Source organism: Eschscholzia californica, unplaced genomic scaffold (genome assembly GCF_041429995.1).
Source record: "Eschscholzia californica isolate CP2 unplaced genomic scaffold, dmEscCali1.0.p SCAF_6, whole genome shotgun sequence".
Taxonomy (NCBI): domain Eukaryota; kingdom Viridiplantae; phylum Streptophyta; class Magnoliopsida; order Ranunculales; family Papaveraceae; genus Eschscholzia; species Eschscholzia californica.
Genome location: NW_028238483.1, coordinates 42798240 through 42818490, shown reverse-complemented (window position 1 = coordinate 42818490; position 20251 = coordinate 42798240). Strand labels below are relative to the sequence as shown.

General features: G+C 36.2%; 3 protein-coding genes across 4 annotated transcripts; 1 reads left to right on the top strand and 2 right to left on the bottom strand.

Moving 5' to 3' along the window:
* Nucleotides 1–72: 72 nt before the first annotated feature.
* On the bottom strand, nucleotides 73–5013 carry LOC147535226 (uncharacterized). The gene is made up of 7 exons (XM_086648502.1): nucleotides 4702–5013; nucleotides 2820–2972; nucleotides 2131–2535; nucleotides 1928–2004; nucleotides 1657–1828; nucleotides 518–1548; nucleotides 73–430 (listed from the first exon to the last, which is right to left on the bottom strand). Exons 1-7 carry the CDS (start codon nucleotides 4850–4852, stop codon nucleotides 353–355), a joined length of 2067 nt encoding a protein of 688 aa, XP_086504628.1. The 5' UTR covers nucleotides 4853–5013; the 3' UTR covers nucleotides 73–352.
* Nucleotides 5014–9466: 4453 nt separating this feature from the next.
* Nucleotides 9467–16688, bottom strand: LOC147535225 (uncharacterized). Of its 2 annotated transcripts, none has more exons than XM_086647493.1 (16): nucleotides 16213–16688; nucleotides 16062–16115; nucleotides 15664–15800; nucleotides 15425–15558; nucleotides 15093–15131; nucleotides 14875–14967; nucleotides 14632–14748; nucleotides 14275–14370; nucleotides 13534–13647; nucleotides 13387–13440; nucleotides 13156–13203; nucleotides 12673–12823; nucleotides 11449–11614; nucleotides 10768–10837; nucleotides 10408–10679; nucleotides 9467–9935 (listed from the first exon to the last, which is right to left on the bottom strand). In XM_086647493.1, exons 3-15 carry the CDS (start codon nucleotides 15737–15739, stop codon nucleotides 10422–10424), a joined length of 1416 nt encoding a protein of 471 aa, XP_086503619.1. In that variant the 5' UTR covers nucleotides 15740–15800; nucleotides 16062–16115; nucleotides 16213–16688; the 3' UTR covers nucleotides 9467–9935; nucleotides 10408–10421. The 2 variants fall into 2 exon arrangements, with proteins under 2 accessions (XP_086503619.1, XP_086503620.1); XM_086647494.1 differs by having other exon boundaries at nucleotides 9467–9932; nucleotides 16213–16389.
* On the top strand, nucleotides 16506–18316 carry NPQ6 (YCF20-like protein (DUF565)). The gene is made up of 3 exons (XM_086647495.1): nucleotides 16506–16605; nucleotides 16741–16774; nucleotides 17415–18316. The coding sequence occupies exon 3, from the start codon at nucleotides 17446–17448 to the stop codon at nucleotides 17911–17913; it is 468 nt and encodes a 155-aa protein (XP_086503621.1). The 5' UTR covers nucleotides 16506–16605; nucleotides 16741–16774; nucleotides 17415–17445; the 3' UTR covers nucleotides 17914–18316.
* The last annotated feature ends 1935 nt before the right edge of the window (nucleotides 18317–20251 follow it).

Below are 20251 nucleotides of genomic sequence, written 5' to 3'. Positions count from 1 at the left end.
CCCACTTCCCCGCTTTCTTCTCGGATCATTTACCTTTAGCATTGTTTCCGTCTTTGTAGAGATTCCCCAACATGAAAGAACTCCTGCACTAAGCTTTTTTTCACCAATATTCCAAAACTATTTACATACTAGTTCTCTTCACAGTCTCATTCAAATTAAACAACTAAATACTTAAAGATAGGTACTAAAACAAGAAATATGCAACTACATAGAAAGTTCGATATTAAGTTTCTATATGAAAATAAACTAGTTATCCGCTGCTGATTTCCATAACATAGCCCGATCGATCGAATATAAGCTCCTCCATCCTCCCATCTATTAATGACCTGTCGATCGATCGTCTTGATGAAACTCACGGCTGCGCATTGTCATTGTTAGCTTGCATAAGTTCGCTCATATCAAAGTTTGCATCAAACTCTCCATATCCATTCTGCATTAATTCACAAAAATATTTTTTTAAAAACCTTATAAGTATAGCTAATAAGTTTAAATTAAAGAATGTAAGTATGAGTCATGCCTTATCACCAATCTGCTCCAGAGCTTCCATAAATGAAGTGCTTAAGTCGTCTTCATTGAATACTAGGTCGTTTGAGTTCAGTGCTGCAATAGGACCAAAGCTTTCTACATTAAACAGACTCTCAAACTCATTCCATCCATTTTGCTCTTTTGCTGCAGCTTCCACTGGCGGTGGTGGTGTCAGCACTGGTGTACGAATACTAGTCTCTGGTACAACTTGGTACCCTCCATTCTGCACTAGTGGTGCCAATGGTGCTTGAATACTAGGGTTTTGTACTGATTCATACCCTCCATTCTGCATAGGTGGCGCACAATCCTGCACTAGTGGTGCCAATGGTGTTTGAAAGCTAGGGTTTTGTACTGACTCGTAACCTCCATTCTGCATAGGTTGTTCATATTCTTGCACTGCTTGTGCCAATTGCATTTGAAAGCTAGGGTTTTGTACTGATTCATACCCTCCATTCTGCATAGGTGGTGCATATTCATGCACAGATGGTGCCAAGGGTACTTGAAAGCTAGGGTTTTGTGCAAATTGATACCCTTCATTCTGCATTGCTGATGGAAGTGTTGGAAACCTTGGTTGTTGAACAAATTGGTATCCTCCATTCTGCAGTGCTGATGAAAATTCCTGTACTCTTGGTGGCATATTTGGTGTTTGAATGGAACCATATTCTGGTACAGCTAGATTACCAAACGTTGGCGGTAAGAGTTGGCTTGTAGTTACAACCCCACCACTTTGGTTTATAGGACGTGATGAACCGATGACAGGATATTGAGGAACAAATGATGATCTCATATTTCCTATACCAGAATTAGCATTATAATCAATACGTCCTCTGCCATAAATCCTTTCATTTCTTGCCAAATTTTCTTCGTGAACCATCTGCATAACACCCCTACCACTTGTCGATCTTTTAATCAACATATGCCTCCTAACATATTCAGATGAAAATTCCAGACCGAAGTTGTTATCAATCATGTTCTGTTGTTGAAGAGCTTGTCCAGACTGAACTTGGGTTGTATTATAGCCCCCTGATGGATGCATTGAAAGACATTAGAATGAAATACCCAAATACTAGAAAAACAAAAAACGTGATCGAACGTTATTTCCAAATTATAGTAGGAATCGTATCAGCAAACCTTGTTGGGATGATACGGAGAATCCCGGAACTGATTGATGGGCATTCGTCAAATACGAAGGATGATCTGAAGCAGCTTCAGACGTAACAAAGGCTTGGTATGCTGAAGGCGCTGTAGTAAGGTTAAGGTATTCTTCGTCAACTTTGTGTTTTTTCAAGAACTTACGAAATTTCTGCAAATATATATATATATCAAAAAGAAAATTAGATAATGATCGATAATGTGTAAAGAAATAAACAAGAACCCAATATGGATAACTTAACAAATTAACCTGCAAATGACTTGCAATGTTTTCTCTTGTTAGTCCAGGGACCCTCATAAAATTGAAAATCTTTTTCGGCACCACATCTAGTTTATCACCACAAGAAAAAAGTTAGGGTTAGATATTAAAAACCATGTAAGAATTGAAGAAAATAATAAGATTAGTTTCACATATATAATGGACTAAAAAAACAGTGATTATGTATTTCTTACAATCAAACCCTATTTTTTCAACTGCTTCCAAGAACAGGTTGTGTAGCCTGTCAGTCCAAACCACCCTTTTTTTCTTTGGTTTGCCAACTGCAGGTTTTAGTTGCCTTCGTTCTTTACGATTCTTCCCCTTCTCTTCCTTACTCCTCTTACAAATTTTCACCCTTGAGCTCATCACTTGATGTTCGGAAGGCGGTGGTGATCCACTATTATTCCCTTCTTTCATTACCTCTTCCAGTGGTGAAATTTGCACAGAACTTTTTTCGATTGTTCCACCACTCTTATTCTTAAGAGCATGTTGCCATATAGTTCTAACATCATGAAGGGTGACAGGCTTCGTGAGATATAAACTAGCCCCACATTGGACTCCTTTGTCTGCAATTTCCGTACTGGTATCTCCAGTAATCACTGTATTCCATCAAAGAGCAATCTTCAGTTTAGTATTCAAGATATTTACTTCATAAAATCTTACCAACAAAGATAATCAGTAAGAAAATAAGTAACGACATAAACTGTCATCTTTGGTGACAAATAATGTGGCAGGTCTAGGCTGTCGCGAATAACAAGTTAACAGGCGACGGTATTACTCGTCCCCAAATATTTATTTTCATTAAATGTATGAGAAATTTATTCCTAAGCCACATTTAACAAACTAAGAAGGAAGGTTTAACTTAATTTCTAACTGGACTTACAAACGACAGGCAGATTGAATTCCTGGTGAATGCGATCCATGAGATCAAAGCCATCCATTCCTGGCATGTGAATATCAGTCACGACAACATCAAATCCACCTCTTGTTTCCCTCAGCACTTCTAAAGCTTCATTTCCTCCGGGAACAGCCCTCACTGAAAGTTGTAAAGACACAAGATCAAAATCATTTTATAAGCTACCTAATTATAACATTGATTACCATAAGTGAGATATGATTTCATTAACTTGTTTTATCAAAGTACTTCACATTTTATAGATTATAACAAAGAGAATCATTATTGGGTAACATAACATGGATCTCGATCGTTGTAGTGTGACATTATCTCCCTGCATTTGATGTGCCTTAACGCCTTAAGTAAGTCCGATGTGACATTAGTTATTCATTAAGGGCAATTTATTTTCAATAGTATATGCATGGGATTCTAAGAATATTTTTTTACAATAATAGGTTTCCTTAAAGTGAAAACCCTAAGAATATTCGCGCAATGCCTCGCTAATGAGACATACAACGCGGCTTCTTCTGTGTCACTGAAGTTATTTATTAACTCTTACCCGATATCTTAATAACACGTAACAAAATTAATCACCTGGATGATTAGGGGTTCACAATGCAGTAGCCCGAAGAAGAAGAAATTAAGAATACTTATGTAATAGGCCGCCTCTTTGAGGAAACACAGATTTTTCGGAGTATATATAAATTTTTGGGTTGAATTGTTTCCTTTCGTTAATTTCCTCAAACACTCACCACCCTTAGTATACGTTTGGTTAGTCTTTTTCTTCCCTCTTGTCCCCTTCTCACCACCACTAGCAACTCTGGCGCCACCATGAACTCTGGCATCGCCACCAACTCTGGCAGAGCTATCACCACTTTCTTCTCTCCTCATCTTCTTTTTCTCTCTCTTATCCCCTCCTCTTGTCCCTTATCTTCCTTCCCCCCTCTCTTATCTCCTCTTTTGTTTGAGCAAAGGAAATCGCCCCTTTGTCTTGGATTTGGGGGTTCCATATACTATCGAAGCAACCTTCTTCCAAATCTAGAACCCCCAGATCCAGCAGAAGCAACCCTCGTTTGGATCTGAGACCCCCAGATCTAGTTGAAGCAACCTTTGGCTGGATATGGAACCCCTAGATCCAAACAAAAGGCCCTCCCCTTCGTCAGAATTTAGAGAGAGGCATGCATGGAGAGAGAGAGAGAGACAACAGAAGAGAGAGAAAGATAGAGAGATCGATGAAGATGAGAAGGGCAATATATAAAAATAATTCTGGCGGTGGTCGCCCGCCGGTCGTCCGTGATGGGACGAAAGAGGAGAAGAAGACCGGAAAAAAATGAGGGAAAATCATATTTTTCTACCCAAATAGTCTTGTTTCCCCGAAAAATATTTTTGTTTTGTTTTCGAAAACACCCACCATGCATGTTATAAATATGATACAGGTCAGATAGGGAGAGAGCTAGGGGGCATGCAACTAAAGAAATCCAGAACATTACATAGACAAGAAACAAGATCAATGAAGACATGAAGTGATGATTTACTACAAATCCTCCTCTCATTTAACCAAAATAACAGGCAGGGCCGCAAGGGTAAACCATTAGCTAGTGAGTTGAGTTTGTCACAGCCAACTTGATAAACTCATTATTATCAAGAGACAGTGTGTTTCAAGCTCACTGTCCAATAAATATACCACCTAAACAAAACAAAAAATGAAAGTAAACAATGACGCATGCAGCAGAATGAAATTGCTGACAGGCGCTGAGTTAGTCAAAATCAACTTGATAAACAGATTAAAACGAGGAGGTTGGAGGTTAAAGTCCAATCTCCCCAAAATGCAACATTCCGAAATGAATACAAAATCTAACATAGTATATACCTTCATAGAGGGAAATCTTGAGCTTCATCCCCATCAGATAGAGACAAGTCATATCATCGTCAACAACTAAAACACGAACACCCGCACCAGGAAATTCACTAGAACTTCCATTCGGTCCTGGGTATGAAGCTATTTTTTCATTAATATCCATGGCTAAACCTAACTTGGAGAAAAATGAAGATGGTAGTTTTCTTTCAGAGTTTAAGAAGAAGAAAGCTAGAAATGAGACACTGTTTCATCAACCATTAGCACCTCTATTTATAGTGGTGAGATAGAGAAAAAGGTGAAAAAGGAGAGAATCCCTAAAAGAGTGGGATAGTGAGCTTTCACACATAATCTTTGTAGTCTCACTTTTTATTTTGGAATTTAATGGCTTCCCTTTTTTACTAATTGTTGATTGCTTTTGTTATTTTGGCTAATTTAAGTGGTAAAGTGGTTTGAGATTTAACTAGTTAGGCCATTGTGAAAGTAGATAATGAATGCACTTAGCTAATAACATATAAATATGTAATATATGCACACGCGTTTTATTAGAAAAAAAAAGATAACTAGAAAAGGAAAGAGGATTTAGGCTTTTCGTTATTTCATGTGAAAAACTTAGGAAGGTTCGAAAACAAGCTGCGATACGTTTGTTGTGCTCTACAATCATTTTGCACCATACTTCTTGTGTCGTTATATGGTAATATATGCACGTGTAAGCAGAGGTTAAAAATTTCAGATACGACAATAAAAGTTCGGTAAAACACGAATAAATTTTGTAAACAAAAGGAAAAAGAATTAAAATGTGATTTTGTCCGATAAAAATATTCAAGATTCCACATTGCATTTGGTTTTACACTATATCCAATTTAGTTATGATTACAGTAACATTTTTATCCTAAATTATCTTCTCTTTGATATATTATGATTATGTTAGTCTAAGTATCTTTAAACCATCTCAATTAAAGAGTTGCAACAAATGTTTGATCCTAATAACACTAGGCAAAATAGAGAATCTTTAGTTTAAAAAGTTACTATAAAGAGTCATTAACACAATATATCAATTACCCTACTACTAAGATTTACACACATAATCTTCATTTAATTCAAGGATTTGACTTCTTCAAAGATCTTCAATTGGTTCTATCTAGTTAGTGTTTTCTCTCTCTAAATTTTCTCTATCTAACTTTTCTTACAAGTATCTAAAAACAGAGCCATATAATGAAGCGTGTACAAATACTTTTGGATTGGAGAATCACAAAAAACCAGGCCCTGTTTTTTTTTCTCAGTACACAGTTTTGATACTATTGGCCCACAAACTCACATTGGTCCCACCTAAAGACTAATTAGAACCGTTCAGATTGTATTCTTCTAATTAGGATGATGCACCTTATGTACACTGAATACAAGATATCTTTAGGGTTTTGTTTTTCTCATTTATGGGAAGTGAATTTATGACATTTAGATTGGAAGAGAATTATCTCATCAAAAAAAAGATTGGAAGATAATTGGGTGGGGCCAAATCCAATTAGAGACCACCCATGGTTTTTGGAACTGGTTTTGAGTTGACTAAAAAATAGGGCTGATTGCCAATATGGGTCCGGCTATAGGCGCCTGCCTAAATTGTTATTAGCGCCGTAGAGAATAGATTGACCTTAGTCAATTTCAGTTGACCCCTAGCATCTATAGGCGCGAGTCAAGAAGTCAAGAGGACCGGGTCGTTGACCGGAAGTCAGACCTTCACCTGTTTATTTTTATGGACATCGAGGACGTCTTTGGGCTTAACCTGTTACAAGAAACGAAACAAATGTAACCGTAAGGTCTTTGGGGGACACCGGGATGGTGTCGGCCAAAGATACTCCGACGGTCAGCTCAGTAAACTTGTGAGAAAAGTAATAGACACGTGAATGATATCCCTGGAATGTTACCGTCGAGGGAGACGGTCACGAGTATGGCACGACTTGTAGAGTGGTCGGAGCTCGATCTCTACAAATAGAGTGACTTGCTTGGAGAGAGAATAAGACAGTTTATAAGGTTTGTCGTTTGATGAGGCAGCCCTTGTGAGGTATGTCGTTGAGTAAGACAACCCTAGTGTGGTCTGCCTCTTTCAGTGGTATGTACCGTAAATAAAACGGAACACCTTCCTTAGTGAAGGGTCGACCTTGTATAGGAAATCACGTGGACGATAAAGGAGTCGGACCTTCTAGCTAAAGCGGGCAGTCTCTTAGGAGAGATAAAGTAGCTTGCCTCCTTTATAATGTAGTCGTCAGGAGAAAGAGAAGGATGGGTCGTCAACCCTTCTTCATAAGTAGTCACCTGGTCGTCCATAGAAGGAAAGATAAGTCGCCTTTCCTTGATAAAGTGGTCGCCTGGTGTCCAAAGAGAGAAAGATAGGTCACCCTTCCTTAATAAAGTGGTTGTCTGATCGTCTAAAGAGAAAAATAGTAGCAGTCGTAGATTGCTCGCAAGAGGTTTGGACGATCGAGAAAGCGAAAGTACGTAGTAGGTTGATTGCCCGAGAATTGGATGTATTAGGTGATAATTCGATGTGTTTGGCGATATCAAATGATTCATATCATCTTCTTCTCAGAAGGCGGTTGTCCCCTCCTCAACAGATCTCCCTCTGTATATTCATTGAGGATACGTTCCTCCCTTCGTATATCCGTTAAGGAGACGTTACAGTCATTCAAGATGAAATTATCTCAAATAAATCAATTGGGGGGGTTACCATATCCGTATTTATGGTGAGAGTTAAATGCGTGCTTGATGATCAAATGATTCATATCATCTTCTTCTCAGAAGGCGGTTGTCCCCTCCTCAACAGATCTCCCTCTGTATATTCATTGAGGATACGTTCCTCCCTTCGTATATCCGTTAAGGAGACGTTACAGTCATTCAAGATGAAATTATCTCAAATAAATCAATTGGGGGGGTTACCATATCCGTATTTATGGTGAGAGTTAAATGCGTGCTTTGCTATTGCTTCGGGTGTCCAAAGTAGATGGCCCGAGTCCATTAGTCATTAATTTATGGGTGTGGTCACTGTGTAGGCCCGTTAATCGTGGATTTCTAGGGGCGCTCCTGATGACGGACTTTGGTCAATACATGCAACACTTCAGACTTTGTACTATGGTAGTAAAGTAGAAAAATTTGTTTTTCAACCAAAAAATGTAGAAAAACTTGTTATGTTACGCTTTTATATAATTGATGACGTCGTTGTCTTTAGCAAAAAGAATTTCAAATTTTACAGATTGAGGTGCGCCTCGAGGCACCCCCTCGCCTTGTGAGAACAAACTGCCTTGAGGTGTAAAAGCAGATTTTAAAACCTTGCTTGTGAGTGGCATATGCCGAAGTAGAGTACATTCCCATTTTTTCAATGAAGGTTCCTCTCACTGCAGCTGAGAAAACATCTGTCAACCAAATTTTTCAAATGACAATGTAGATGCAAATTAGGAGCAAAGAGTTGGTATGGATGTCGGGGCATTTTGTGACTGAATGTGTTTGAATCTCGAGACAGGCTAGTCGATTGGTTAAGAAAATTGGAAGAATGCATAAGTTTGTGATTTTGATAGACAAACCTTCGCTTAAAAAAAGTGTGAATAAACCGAAATTACAACTAATTTGTTAAAGAAGTGGTGCGTACGAAATCCACACACCAAAAAAAATGAAAAGTAGCACAAAAAAGTTTAAGTGTCCATTCAATCTCAAAAGGGATACCGGGTGGTGGGTGAAGGTGGTAGTTGTGTCTGGAATTCATAACACGAGTTAGCAAAACCTCTTCTCGGCCATGCATATACTAATAGGTTGTTTTTTTTGTTGCAAAACTAATAGGTTGAGTTGTGAAGTATACAATATGTAGTTTGAGATACATAGTTTGAATCAAGAAGTGCAATACAACAATTGATCAAGTTGTTAGCTATACACAATTTTGTTTATCATTTTCGAGGAATGAAGACATGCATGAAGTCACTAACTTATTTTGGGCATACCCCGACTCAATTCTTTCACAAGTTCCAATTTCGTCACCTGCCATTCGACACTGAACTCTACGAGTCCTCTCACTCCCGATAGGATACACGCGTTTATCCATGGCTCACATATAACCTAGGGTGGAAAAAGAAACATAACTAATAACAATAACTATGATAATTTAACGTAAACTTACTTCTCGGATCAAACATTCCAATAGCAATTGGAGGAGACATTCTGAAGGGTCACTGGCCAGAGATGGTCTGAAGTAACTTCAACAAACACGGACTATCTCCTCCGAAAGAATTCAGACCGACCAATCCGTTTGGAGCGTATTCAGTTCAGACAAGTCAGTCCAAAAGGAACTCATGAAAGACGGTCGAAGTAAGTCTTTTTACAAACGGACTCAGCTCCCCGTGACCAAACGGACTGGAACGAGTCTGAAACCTGAACAAAAGAATTTAGATTTGTAAAATATTACCTAAAAAGAGGAATGGAGGTCACTGCAAAGGCTTCTTCATCACCAAAAGCGCAAAGAGCCAGAGAAAGATCACAGGACAAGAAGATTGTCTCAGAAGCTACTTCAAACAAGAAATTAGGGAAGAAGAAGAAATCAGAGGGAGGAGGGAGAGAAGAATTTATGACATAAAGGGTTTAGGTTTGGACAGTTAGAACAAGCCCTAGCCTATGCAACCCTAAGAGATGGACTGAAACTGAAGAGATGCCTGCCTGCCTAGAATCCCATCAATTTTACCATTCAAGACAAATAACAATTACCATCTGAACAAGAAGAAATGTAAACTGAACCATGGAAATATAAATTAAGCAAATTTATTCAAGCCAAACTGATCATAACAAAAACTTATATCAAATATATGACCTCGAATATGTAATCGGGGGAATGTGTTCAATCGAAATGTTTCAAAATTTATAAGAGAGCAGTTTTACAGAGGAGTGCCTCTGAAAACCCTATTCAAACAAAAAAATAACGACTTATTATTCGACAATCATAACCAAACCCAATTACCGATCGTGCACCCAGTATATTTAGAACGTTTCCGACCTGCTACTATTATCATCCTTGGGCAACTCAGCCGTCCAAAATGGTCTGTCAGTAACTCCACCCTCATGAACTTAAGATTCTTGTTGCCATCACATGATGAACTCGTGAATTATTTCATCCAACCTGCATGATCACAGTAGTAAAGTCATCGCGAAATGTTCCAATATTTCCGGCACGATAAGCTCCAATGGTGACTGCCCCACTTCAATCGCGAAGTTTACTGCTGTAAAATTGCCAGGAAGTAGTATTATCAAAATACTGACATGAGCATGAGATGATAACTCAGGGAAAAATAAAGTGATGCAAAATGGAAGTTTCATGTGCAAGGCACTGAGTCCCACATTGCTCGCGAATACCTTCCAAACATGGGTTATAATACAACACCTAGTTTTACTGGTAGGTAACGGCTAGGCCTACTGGATGAGTTTGGCGCCTAGATTGGTCAGATGCAAAAGCTTGGAGTGGTTTTTAGGGTAGGCCCATGCCAAGGAAAAACTTGTAAAACGTGGAACTAGACTGGAGTCGGCCTCGGGGCGTGGTGCCTAAATGAAGGACAATATGGTTGGTAATGGGATTGGTGTTGCATAATAAAGAAACCAATTTCTTTATGCACATGAATCGCTTTAAGCATAGACAAAAGGTACGTAAGAAGAAAACAACGATTCTCAAATGAAACACTATTATAAGGAACGTACCGAAGTGAGGCAATCTATACATCGTGGTTGGTTGAGCCGAGTAATCTTTCTTCTTCCTTTGGTGTGTCAATCATGGAAAGCTGTGAGTTTTGTTTAAGTGCCATTTTGTTTGATTCGTTTTCTACTCGGAAAAAAACCCACTGAAATCGTCTTAACATCTCCAAGGCGGTAATTGTGAATACAGTAATGTAGTTATGACGGAGATGGGCGGATAGTTTGTATGTCCATGTGCAACGTAGAATGAGGTTGCTTCCTACTAACCAATAATAAACCTGCAAATAAATATCCATACTTTACTTATTAAACAACAAAATTCACGTTTTTTGCCTGAGAAGCGATAATAATAGAGTAAAAGCTTACCCATTGCTGTCCATGTAACAAGTTCGATAAGAGACTTGGGTTTCTGAACTTGAAAATCCGAGTTGGGGTACTGAAACAAAAATTGAGCACAGGCATGACATATTCTACCTTTTAACGATTTTCAGAGTAGTAGGACTTAAACTAGAACTGGCCCAGTCCGTAATGAGGGATGGATGTGAGCGTGAAATACATCATTGTGGGTTTCCAACTCAAAACAAATCGGTTATGAGTTGGAATGGCCCTTAATTCGTTCTACATGCAACTCCCAAGGTAGTGTTGGTCCATTTAGGAATATTCTCAACACGCCCTCTCATGTACCACTCACTTGAACCGGGCACTTGTTAATATTTTATAATTTTTCCTTGGGACATCGGGTTCATGTGATGAATTGACGTATCATTTACAGGCCTAACTCTCATACAAACTATGTTAGTTTCCAACTCTAAGCCAATTGATTTTTTAACTTTCAAGTTAGAAGGGTACAATCTTGATACTAACAAATGAGGACACTTTTATCTCATTGTGGCTCCTAATAAAACAAGGAAATTCCAAAACTATAGTTTTACGCCTTTGAGAGAAGGGCCACTAGGGGGACTCAACGCACACGACTTCATGTGCCACTAACAGATAAAGACGAGAGAAAAATAAATTGCATTGAAGGTGAAAAAAAGTTCTTCATACCTTAAGTCCCAATCTCGAGTTATATCCCAATAAAATGAATATAGAGAGTTTACAACACTTGAAAAGAGCCAAAGAGGGCGATAATATAATGTCCAGTTATCAGGTAAGACATGATATTTAAGGGCTGAAAGGAAAATCACCGGGATAGCCGTCGAATATTTTAAAGCTGGAGCAAGTGAAAAATATAATTACTGAGATAGAACAATTGCCAGAAAAGTGTCATTAAAAAAAAACTGAATGAGTAGATTCCGAAACACACAATCAAAAAAGAACAACTGAGCAATATTTCTTCATCAAAGAATGCTGGATTTAACTGAACCCACAATTAAATTTAAGGAAAGTTGAAAAAAATAGAATAGAATGGCATTATCATTTATTTATTTTCATTCAAAAAATTGGTAATGTAGAATATACGATATGATACTTCTATCATAGTCGTTATATGGAACAGAAGAAAATGGAAAACATGGCATTATCAATTTTTGTTGCTGATTCTCATTGATGATTTCATTTTAGTGATCATTAAAATTAGCTATTAATACCAAATGACATAACCAAATAAGAGGAAGATTGAAGAATTTAGAGAATGTTTTTATAATATGTGATCGCTAAAATGAGCCATTAATACCAAATATAAAAACTAACAACAGGAAGATTGAAGAATCTGGAGAATATTTTGTAATGTGATACAAACTGCATAATCTTGATATATAATGAAAAAAGAAGCTCCTCAATTTCCAGGATCCGCTCATAATAATTATAAGCAAAAAAGGTAATTATAGATAAATAGATATGTATATTATATATATATATATATATATATATATATATATATATATATATATGAATAATAAGTAATCAGACTAATTACTAGTGTTGAGAATAATGGACAAATATAGGTGGAGGGGCAATGGGGCATAGAAGGCCCACGAGAGCATCTGACTGGGCTTACCTTGCACTGGTCTACTAGCCGTGAGGGCTTTAGAGGTGTTTGAATTACCAATTTGTAATCGGCAACTAAATAATGACCAAAAAAAAGCAAGTCGCTGAGTTATTTTTCGTATTACTTTACTATCATATTCACTAAATTTATTGCTTCCCAGCTATAGATGTTGGTTAGTTTTAGTCTTCGGTGAGTGCTACATCAACTAATGTGCACAATCTCTCTGCAAAACAATAACACAAAGCTGAGAAGAAAAAGAAATTGTAAAAATAGGATCTTACCATTAAAAAGACTTGTCTTTTCTCTAGTATCCTTGTATTGCCGAAGGCATTGGAAAAAACGACAAATGTATGGGAAAACCAACACCAAAGGAATTGCAACTGAATGACTACCACATATGGAGTCAGCTTCAAACCATGCAATAGTAGCGACCTGCAAATAATTACATTAAGTTTGATCGAATGAAAGCTAAAAATAAGGAAGCAATATAAGAATGTTCCTGGCCAAGTCCTAAAGGAGTGCCAACTAGGCACAACCAACTACATCCTAAAGAATTTTCTGAATAATTTGATAAAGGAATCTAATATTTTTGTTGTTTTGCATGCTTTTATCTCTCTGATGAAGTAAGGTCCTAAAACACGTCTTCATATCTGATTAGATGGTTGGAGAAGGAAAATATGAATCCTGTAAAAAGTTCATTTCAAGTACCCAACATGGGTTAACTAAATAATTCACCTACCAATTTCAACATTTAAAAAGCTAACCTGTCGATGAACCATTCGGCAGACAGAACGCTCCAAATCCGAGAAAACCTGCAACAAGAAGAGTAGAAGACACATAAACAACTAAAGATAAAGACGAGCAAGCTACCATGTACCATACAGTCTTTACCAGCCAATTCAAGGAATTGTCCAGCTGACGTAGTAAATGCGGGGTAACTCGAAATATGCCTCATATTCCTGAAGTGTGTTTACATCGACTAATTGGATGCATACCTTTGACATGGAGGTGAAGATATCAGCCAAGAAAAAGTCTGGAAATGTTATTGCCTGTGTTCATTTTGACTCAGTTAGCACTGAAAAGATAAAAGAGAACATGAAAATTCTTGCTTCTCGGAATATTAAAAAGAGTACGGAAATTACCTGCAATGGAAGCACTATACGCCAAAATGTCCTCAGGAAGAAGTAGCGAGATGATAAGTAGAAAATATCAAAGGGGAAAACAAGAACCATTGCAAGAGCAGCATATAAGAGCACCTACAAAAATTTGAAAAGAAAACTGTTTAGACAATCTTCATGCTACTTGAGATTTTCTTATTCAATAAAAAAGGATCTTAACATATACTTTTCTGGTATAGAAAACAAGATGCTAATAATTGTCGTTTTCATAATCTTCAAGAGTAAAGCACGTGATTATTATACATCTGATGATAATTTTATAACATGAACTAGATTGTTCCAACTAAAGACAACACAAAGTTCCTTCAGGTGGCATAATGTCATCGTGCCAAATTGCAGTATTTCCAAAGATACGCCTGTATAACCTAGTAAATGAGCCAATATGTTCCAATATACAACCATTATACCGAGCCCCAATAAAATTTGTAATTCTGAAAAAGACCTGTTTTTCTTTTCATAGTTTTCTTCAGATTTACCTATTGTTCGAGCACTTAACCCAACCTAAATCTAGTTTCTAAATACTCCACTTTATACATGCCAATGTCATGATTTTACAAGTTATCGTCTCTCAGACCTTGGACCCATATATGTCCTTCACCATGAAATGTTGTAGTAGTTAACATACAAAAAACTATATTTTGAAGAAGTATATTATTATTAGTCAATCAGATATCGAATGCAATTAAAAGGAAGTAGATATTACACTGGCTGTGATGCGGCCAACGAGACTTCTCCATGAGAATAAAGGTAAAGGTATGCTGTCATGCTGGTTGGGACAATGATTGTCATCCAAGTCGCACACTGTAAATCCCAATGAATAATTTATATAGAAGAAGAAAACAAATCAATATTAAGTCTTAAACAAATAAACAGTAAAAAATTTCGTAATAAAGTATTATCTGACGAAAGCATACAAGTCGACTGAAATCAGTGTTTTTAAATGTCAGAGGCACAATAAAAAGCATAAATATATATAAATTTGTTTATTCTTGAGGATCTTGGATGATGAAAGTAAACAGAGCAATGATATAAACCATGTGGAGTTAGTTGGCGATGACCTACCCTCCATATTTCTCTGTGGGTGAGATGACTTTGATCAAGGTCAAATATTTTTGAATAATTCACACTGGATTGAGCAAACACCCATAGATTAACTCCCCAAAGCCAAACCATCATGGTCTGCATCATCCGGAGTTGAAAAAAGAAGACATAATGATGCGAAATCCGAGCAATTAAAACAATCCAATGGTACTAAATGAAGCTTAGATTGATCGTCATATTCCGTATGAACAAAAGTAAACTTACCACAAGAAGAAGAGGATTAAAATACAAAAATGCCTCGTACAAAAACAGGTCCCTCAAATCTACACTCATTCTCATAACCGAATCCCAACTAAGCTGCAACCAGAAAATGAATAAATACATCATAATCCATCTTTTCACACCTCCGAATCAAAGAGTAGTATCAACAATTGCCTATTATGTTGTTGTAAATTTTATCACATAAGAGGTATATAACTGACCTTACAACAACAAACACCCCAGATTAGAAACAAGAGGACCTGTAAAATCAATTCCAAATGAATCTTTAACAAAGTTAAGGGATACTATAAGATAATTGCATGAAAATACATACAAATAAATAAATACACATATGTGTGTCAGTGTGTGTGTCTGTGTGTTATAAGATTGTGCCAGCCAGCCCCATGGGCTGCTAGGGATACTGCCCCTTTTGGCACTTCAGGCCTCACGGATTTAAAACATGTCACCAAGAAAGGGTCTTATAAGGGGCACGACACTTCGGCCTCCCAAAGATTTGGAATTTCGTTACAACAATATACAATTCAATCCTGACCTTGAATCTCCATAAGAAAATCGGTGACGGCATTATTACAGGTGAGTGCATTTGCAAAGTTCCAGTCTTCATTTCACTTGAGTCTACTAGAGGCAGAAGAGACTCGTCCACGGCGATTCCTAAATCACTTATACCTAGAATTAAACAATATAATTAAACTTTCACTATAACAAATGCAATTACAACAAAAAAACGGATAAACTAGTTGGTTCCTATAGACAGCCCAAATTTTCTCTTACCAAGATCAAGAGCTCTACTACCAGAACGTCGTAGATGAGGGCTATTCGCGGAGATCATCAAAGGACCTCCAAGCATAGATGAAGATAACAAATAACTTTTAGGACGATTCTTAAATCTCTCACCCTATAATTAAACCCTACAAGCAGAAGATATAGTAGAAACATCAAAAAGTTTAGACCCCAAACTTCCTAAGAAAAGGCCTAATTGAATAAAAACAATCCAACATTTTGAACTAAGTTTGAAGGTGAAGCCTATAACTGAATCAAAAACTTGATTTAGATGATGACCCATTATTTAAAATTAACATAATTGGCTTCAAATCAGAATTACTAATCAAATTAATCAGTAATCAAACACAAAATAAGAACAGCATAAATAAAAGGGGAGTGGAAATTACTAGTTTCTGCAACTATGGAGACTCCAAAGCTTCAATATTTGGGAATTCCCTCTTCTGCAATTAAAAAGAACATAAGAAAGAAGAAATCATCTTCCTCAATAACATAAAAAAAAAAAATCCCCAGATTAAGTTAATGGGTGAAGAAACTCACAAATGTTGAAGTTAATTTTTGTTTTAAGTTTTGTTTCCAAAAATCATCAAATGAAATTTGATGAAATGGGTAAGTGAAAACTTAATTTTCCTGATTTTGTTCTTCTTCTTCTACTAATTTTCGGGAGGGATTAGAGATCTCAAAGTTTCTTTCTTTTAAAGTAAGAACATTTAGATTAATGGCGATTTTGTCCCTATTTAACGTTTTTCAAATGAAATCGAATCGGGACGAGTTTATGAGTCAAATCAACCGAGTTAGGTCTATACAACAACTAGCCATCTAGGGATAGATAATGGGATTCCTCTAAATTTTTCTGAGTGAAAACCCCCAAATTTGCATCAAATTGGGTATTCAGCCATTAGGGCTTTTTTTTCCACAGAAATCAGTAAAAAGGTCTTCCTTTTGTTCTTTCTTTCATTAATTAATGATATTTGAGAGATTGGTTTTTGATTATTTTTTTATAGAGTTAGGTTTTCATTTAGATTTTGGTTTTTTAGTCTAATAAATATTCAGTTTTTTTTTTCTCAGGTTTCTGGTTCAGTAAAATCCATCAACTCTTCAGGTAAGAAAGAAGAGCTCTTACTTACATCTGGGTTTCTCTTATTCTTTCATTTTTAGTTCTTATTACATGTGTACATAAACTGGAATTAGACTGAGAACCAAAACCCTAGCTGAAACTTGAATTCAAAAAACAGAAAATCAAGTTCTTCATAGTTAAAGTGGAAACCAGTTATAGTTGAATAGTATAAGTATGATTAAAGTGAATCCTTATTTACTTTTAAAGTAGTGAATCCTTTACCAGTTTCAGTTCATTCGCCGATTTTCCGGATTTTGAGATTGAGCTTTGTAAAATGGATATTGCCCAAGTTATACGTGATAGTCCCACATCGCTCACAAGAGTGTCCAGAGCTTGGGCTATAAGTGAACACTCAAAAGCTTAGTAAGTGTTGAGGCCTTTTGTGTGGGCTTGCAGAGCGTTTGCCAAGAACAAAACCCCGTACCTGCAGGTTTGGACTTGAGGTGTCTAAAGCAGAGACAATATCGATAACTACTGAGGCTTGGGGCATTACATTTTTTAAATCTAGACTTGTGGTTGTAATTTGTAAAAGCTTGCGGAAATGCATATGCTTTTTTCGCAGATATCCATGTTTTTACTTCCTCCTGTTTAAGTCTTATAATTACGGTAGAACTTTTCCGTTCAGAGGAAAGAAACTCAGACTACACGGTTCTCCAATGGCATATGGATTGAGCCTGATACACCCAGACCTCATCAACTTCAGCTCAACTCTTGGAACGAAAGTCCCTCGTGAAAGAAATAGAGCTTTCACTTCGAGAACTTCACCTGGTTTTATCAGTATTCGAGCCGTGCAAGATAATGAAGGTCCAAGGAGACTCGTTGACATAATTCGTATTGTTCCAGATATCTCCAAGAACTACTTCAAAAGCCCTTCTCGAAGAGCTTTATTTGGAGGAATCTCTTTATTGGGTGGATTTTATGTGGCTCAAACAATTTCTCTCTCTTTTGGGGCTTTAGGAGTTAACGACGTAATTGCTGCTGTTTTATGTGTTCTTCTCACTGAATATGTAACGAGGTTTTATTATAGCCGACCCAAGGTAACTTTTCCTCTTGCTCTACTCAACAATTTTAAGATGGGTTTTACTTATGGTCTCTTCATTGATGCTTTCAAGCTTGCTAGTTAAGTTGGAAACCTCACAAGAAAACATCAATGAGTTTGCCATTATACATTTATACTACTAAATTGTCTCTCCCAATGTCTTGATATCATGGAACTGCCTAGCTGATCATGGTTTTCGCTCTTTTGGTGTAAGAACCACAAATTTTCCCATTCCATCTAAATGCTTATAATTTAGATGAAAAGGGGATTGAATTGCAGTTATCAGAAAGCTCTTTCTCCATTTCCCTCGTCGATGTTTCCTGCTTTCCCTATATTTCTTGTTTCGGGCACATTATAGTAAGAAAAATATCGTAACTGCAGACATTAGTTTTTTTATAGAATTATTGATTTGGAACTTCTATTTGTCAATGATTCCTATCATTTTGTAAAAGAGGAAGCAATTTTTCTATGTAAATACATTTCTTATCTGTTTTGATCTTCGAGTAATTCGTTTGAGTTCTCCCTTTATTTTTATTGGTTAAGACTTCAAATTCATTGTGTGTACTTCCATTGGTTATATCAATACAAACTCTCATTCTTTCTTTGGTTTTTCATTTTTATTTGTTTTGAGTGATCGAACGGTGTGTTCCGTTTACCTGCTTTAGAAGTGGGTAAACAACATTGGCCTCATAATGTGGTAAAATTATGTTGAATCGGCCAGGTTGATTTATATGTAATGAAGGTAACAAAATGATTTGATTTCTGAGTTAACTCGGCAGAGATGGAGTCTCAATTAGAGGGCAATTCGGGTATTTTTGTACAGTGGTGTATGAAGTACTTTTCTTGTATGGAAATTGGGTGCATAAAAACGTGAATTACACGCCTGGTTGGCATCAAAACCCTAACTTCACTATCTTCAACTCTAATCAAGATCCTTTGATTTTTTTTTTTTAACTCTTTTTTTTATTTTTTACATTTTACCATGAACCAACCCAAACTAGATTCTAAGAATAAGTAATACATTAATTTTTAAATGAAATCAATTTTTTGAGATTTTATATTGTTGAATTTGAATAAAAAATAGTAAATCCAAAAAGGATTTAGACATTCGTAGTGAAATAGTAATCAGGCATTCTCAACGAAAAAAGAAAAAAAAATAGTAATCAAGCTGTCAAATATGTATATATATGTTGCCTGTCACATCTTAAAATTCTTAGAGTTCGTGGAATCTACATATCAATTGTCATGTCGTTGTAGATAATGGTAACAATATCCTTTATTTTCGACTAAATTTAATATGAATTATATATAAGATTTTCTTACATCAAAAACATTTAAGAAAGTTGTATTGATAATAAGAAATGAGTTAAACAATTCAACTAAATGAATAATATCTAATTGACTTCATAGCTCAAGTTTATCTTCTCATTGGGACTTTAGAGGGTTGGGATTTAGTCAGCTTTGACTTCTTACCTTTTTGACTTTTGTTGAGAGTTGAAAATGTAAAATATATTTGTCAAGTCACTCTCAAAGCTGGACCCAAATATTTTAATTTTAAATTTCAGATTCCAAACATCAGACTTTGAGATAATTGAGAAAAAAATCCTTGAAAAAAGAATCCCATAAATACGTATAAATCTGTCTAGTAGCTCGTTTGGTGGTACATCTACTCGGCGATAGAAATGAAATGGCTTTGTTGCATTTATGTTAATGTCTCAATATTTTTGTAACGACTCCCACAATTAATATAAAAAAGATAAAAATACAGGTAAAGTCCTATGCTTGCCCTACGGAAAAAAAATTGGCCCCAAATCCGTAGAGAAAATAGTCGCATCTCCTAGTTCCTTTTCGGCCATTTTTATTTTTCGGCCATTTTTATTTGAGTTGAACTTTTAGCAACTTATAATATTGTTTTTGAGAGTCAATCGATCAGGGTGGTGAAGTAGCTTATAATCTGTCAACAAAAAAGTAGCTTATAAAAGCAAGTCATTTTCCATTACAATCATCTTATTATATATAACTCAACTTTATCTTCAAAAAAAAAAACTCAGACTGACATAACTATCTCTTTTATCTTCATGAAATCTTGGATGTAGAGGATATTTTGGGATAGGTTATTGCAACTTGTACAAATTTTAGAAGGAAAATTATATTTTAAACCCAAAAACATTTGAGTAAGTGGGATTTACAAATTTAAAAATAAAAAATAAATATTTTTATAGTCAAAACTGAAATGGTCAAGTTACACAAAGATAACAACTAATCAGTTGGATGGATGGTAGCAGATGTGCTTCTTATTGTGGAAAGTTTCACTTTCAGGGAACTTTATTTTTTTTGTTGAAAGGTTCGGGGAACTTTATAAAAATGAAAAAAATTGTGTATTTAAAAGGCAGATAATTTGATGATAGTAACAAGATGTACCA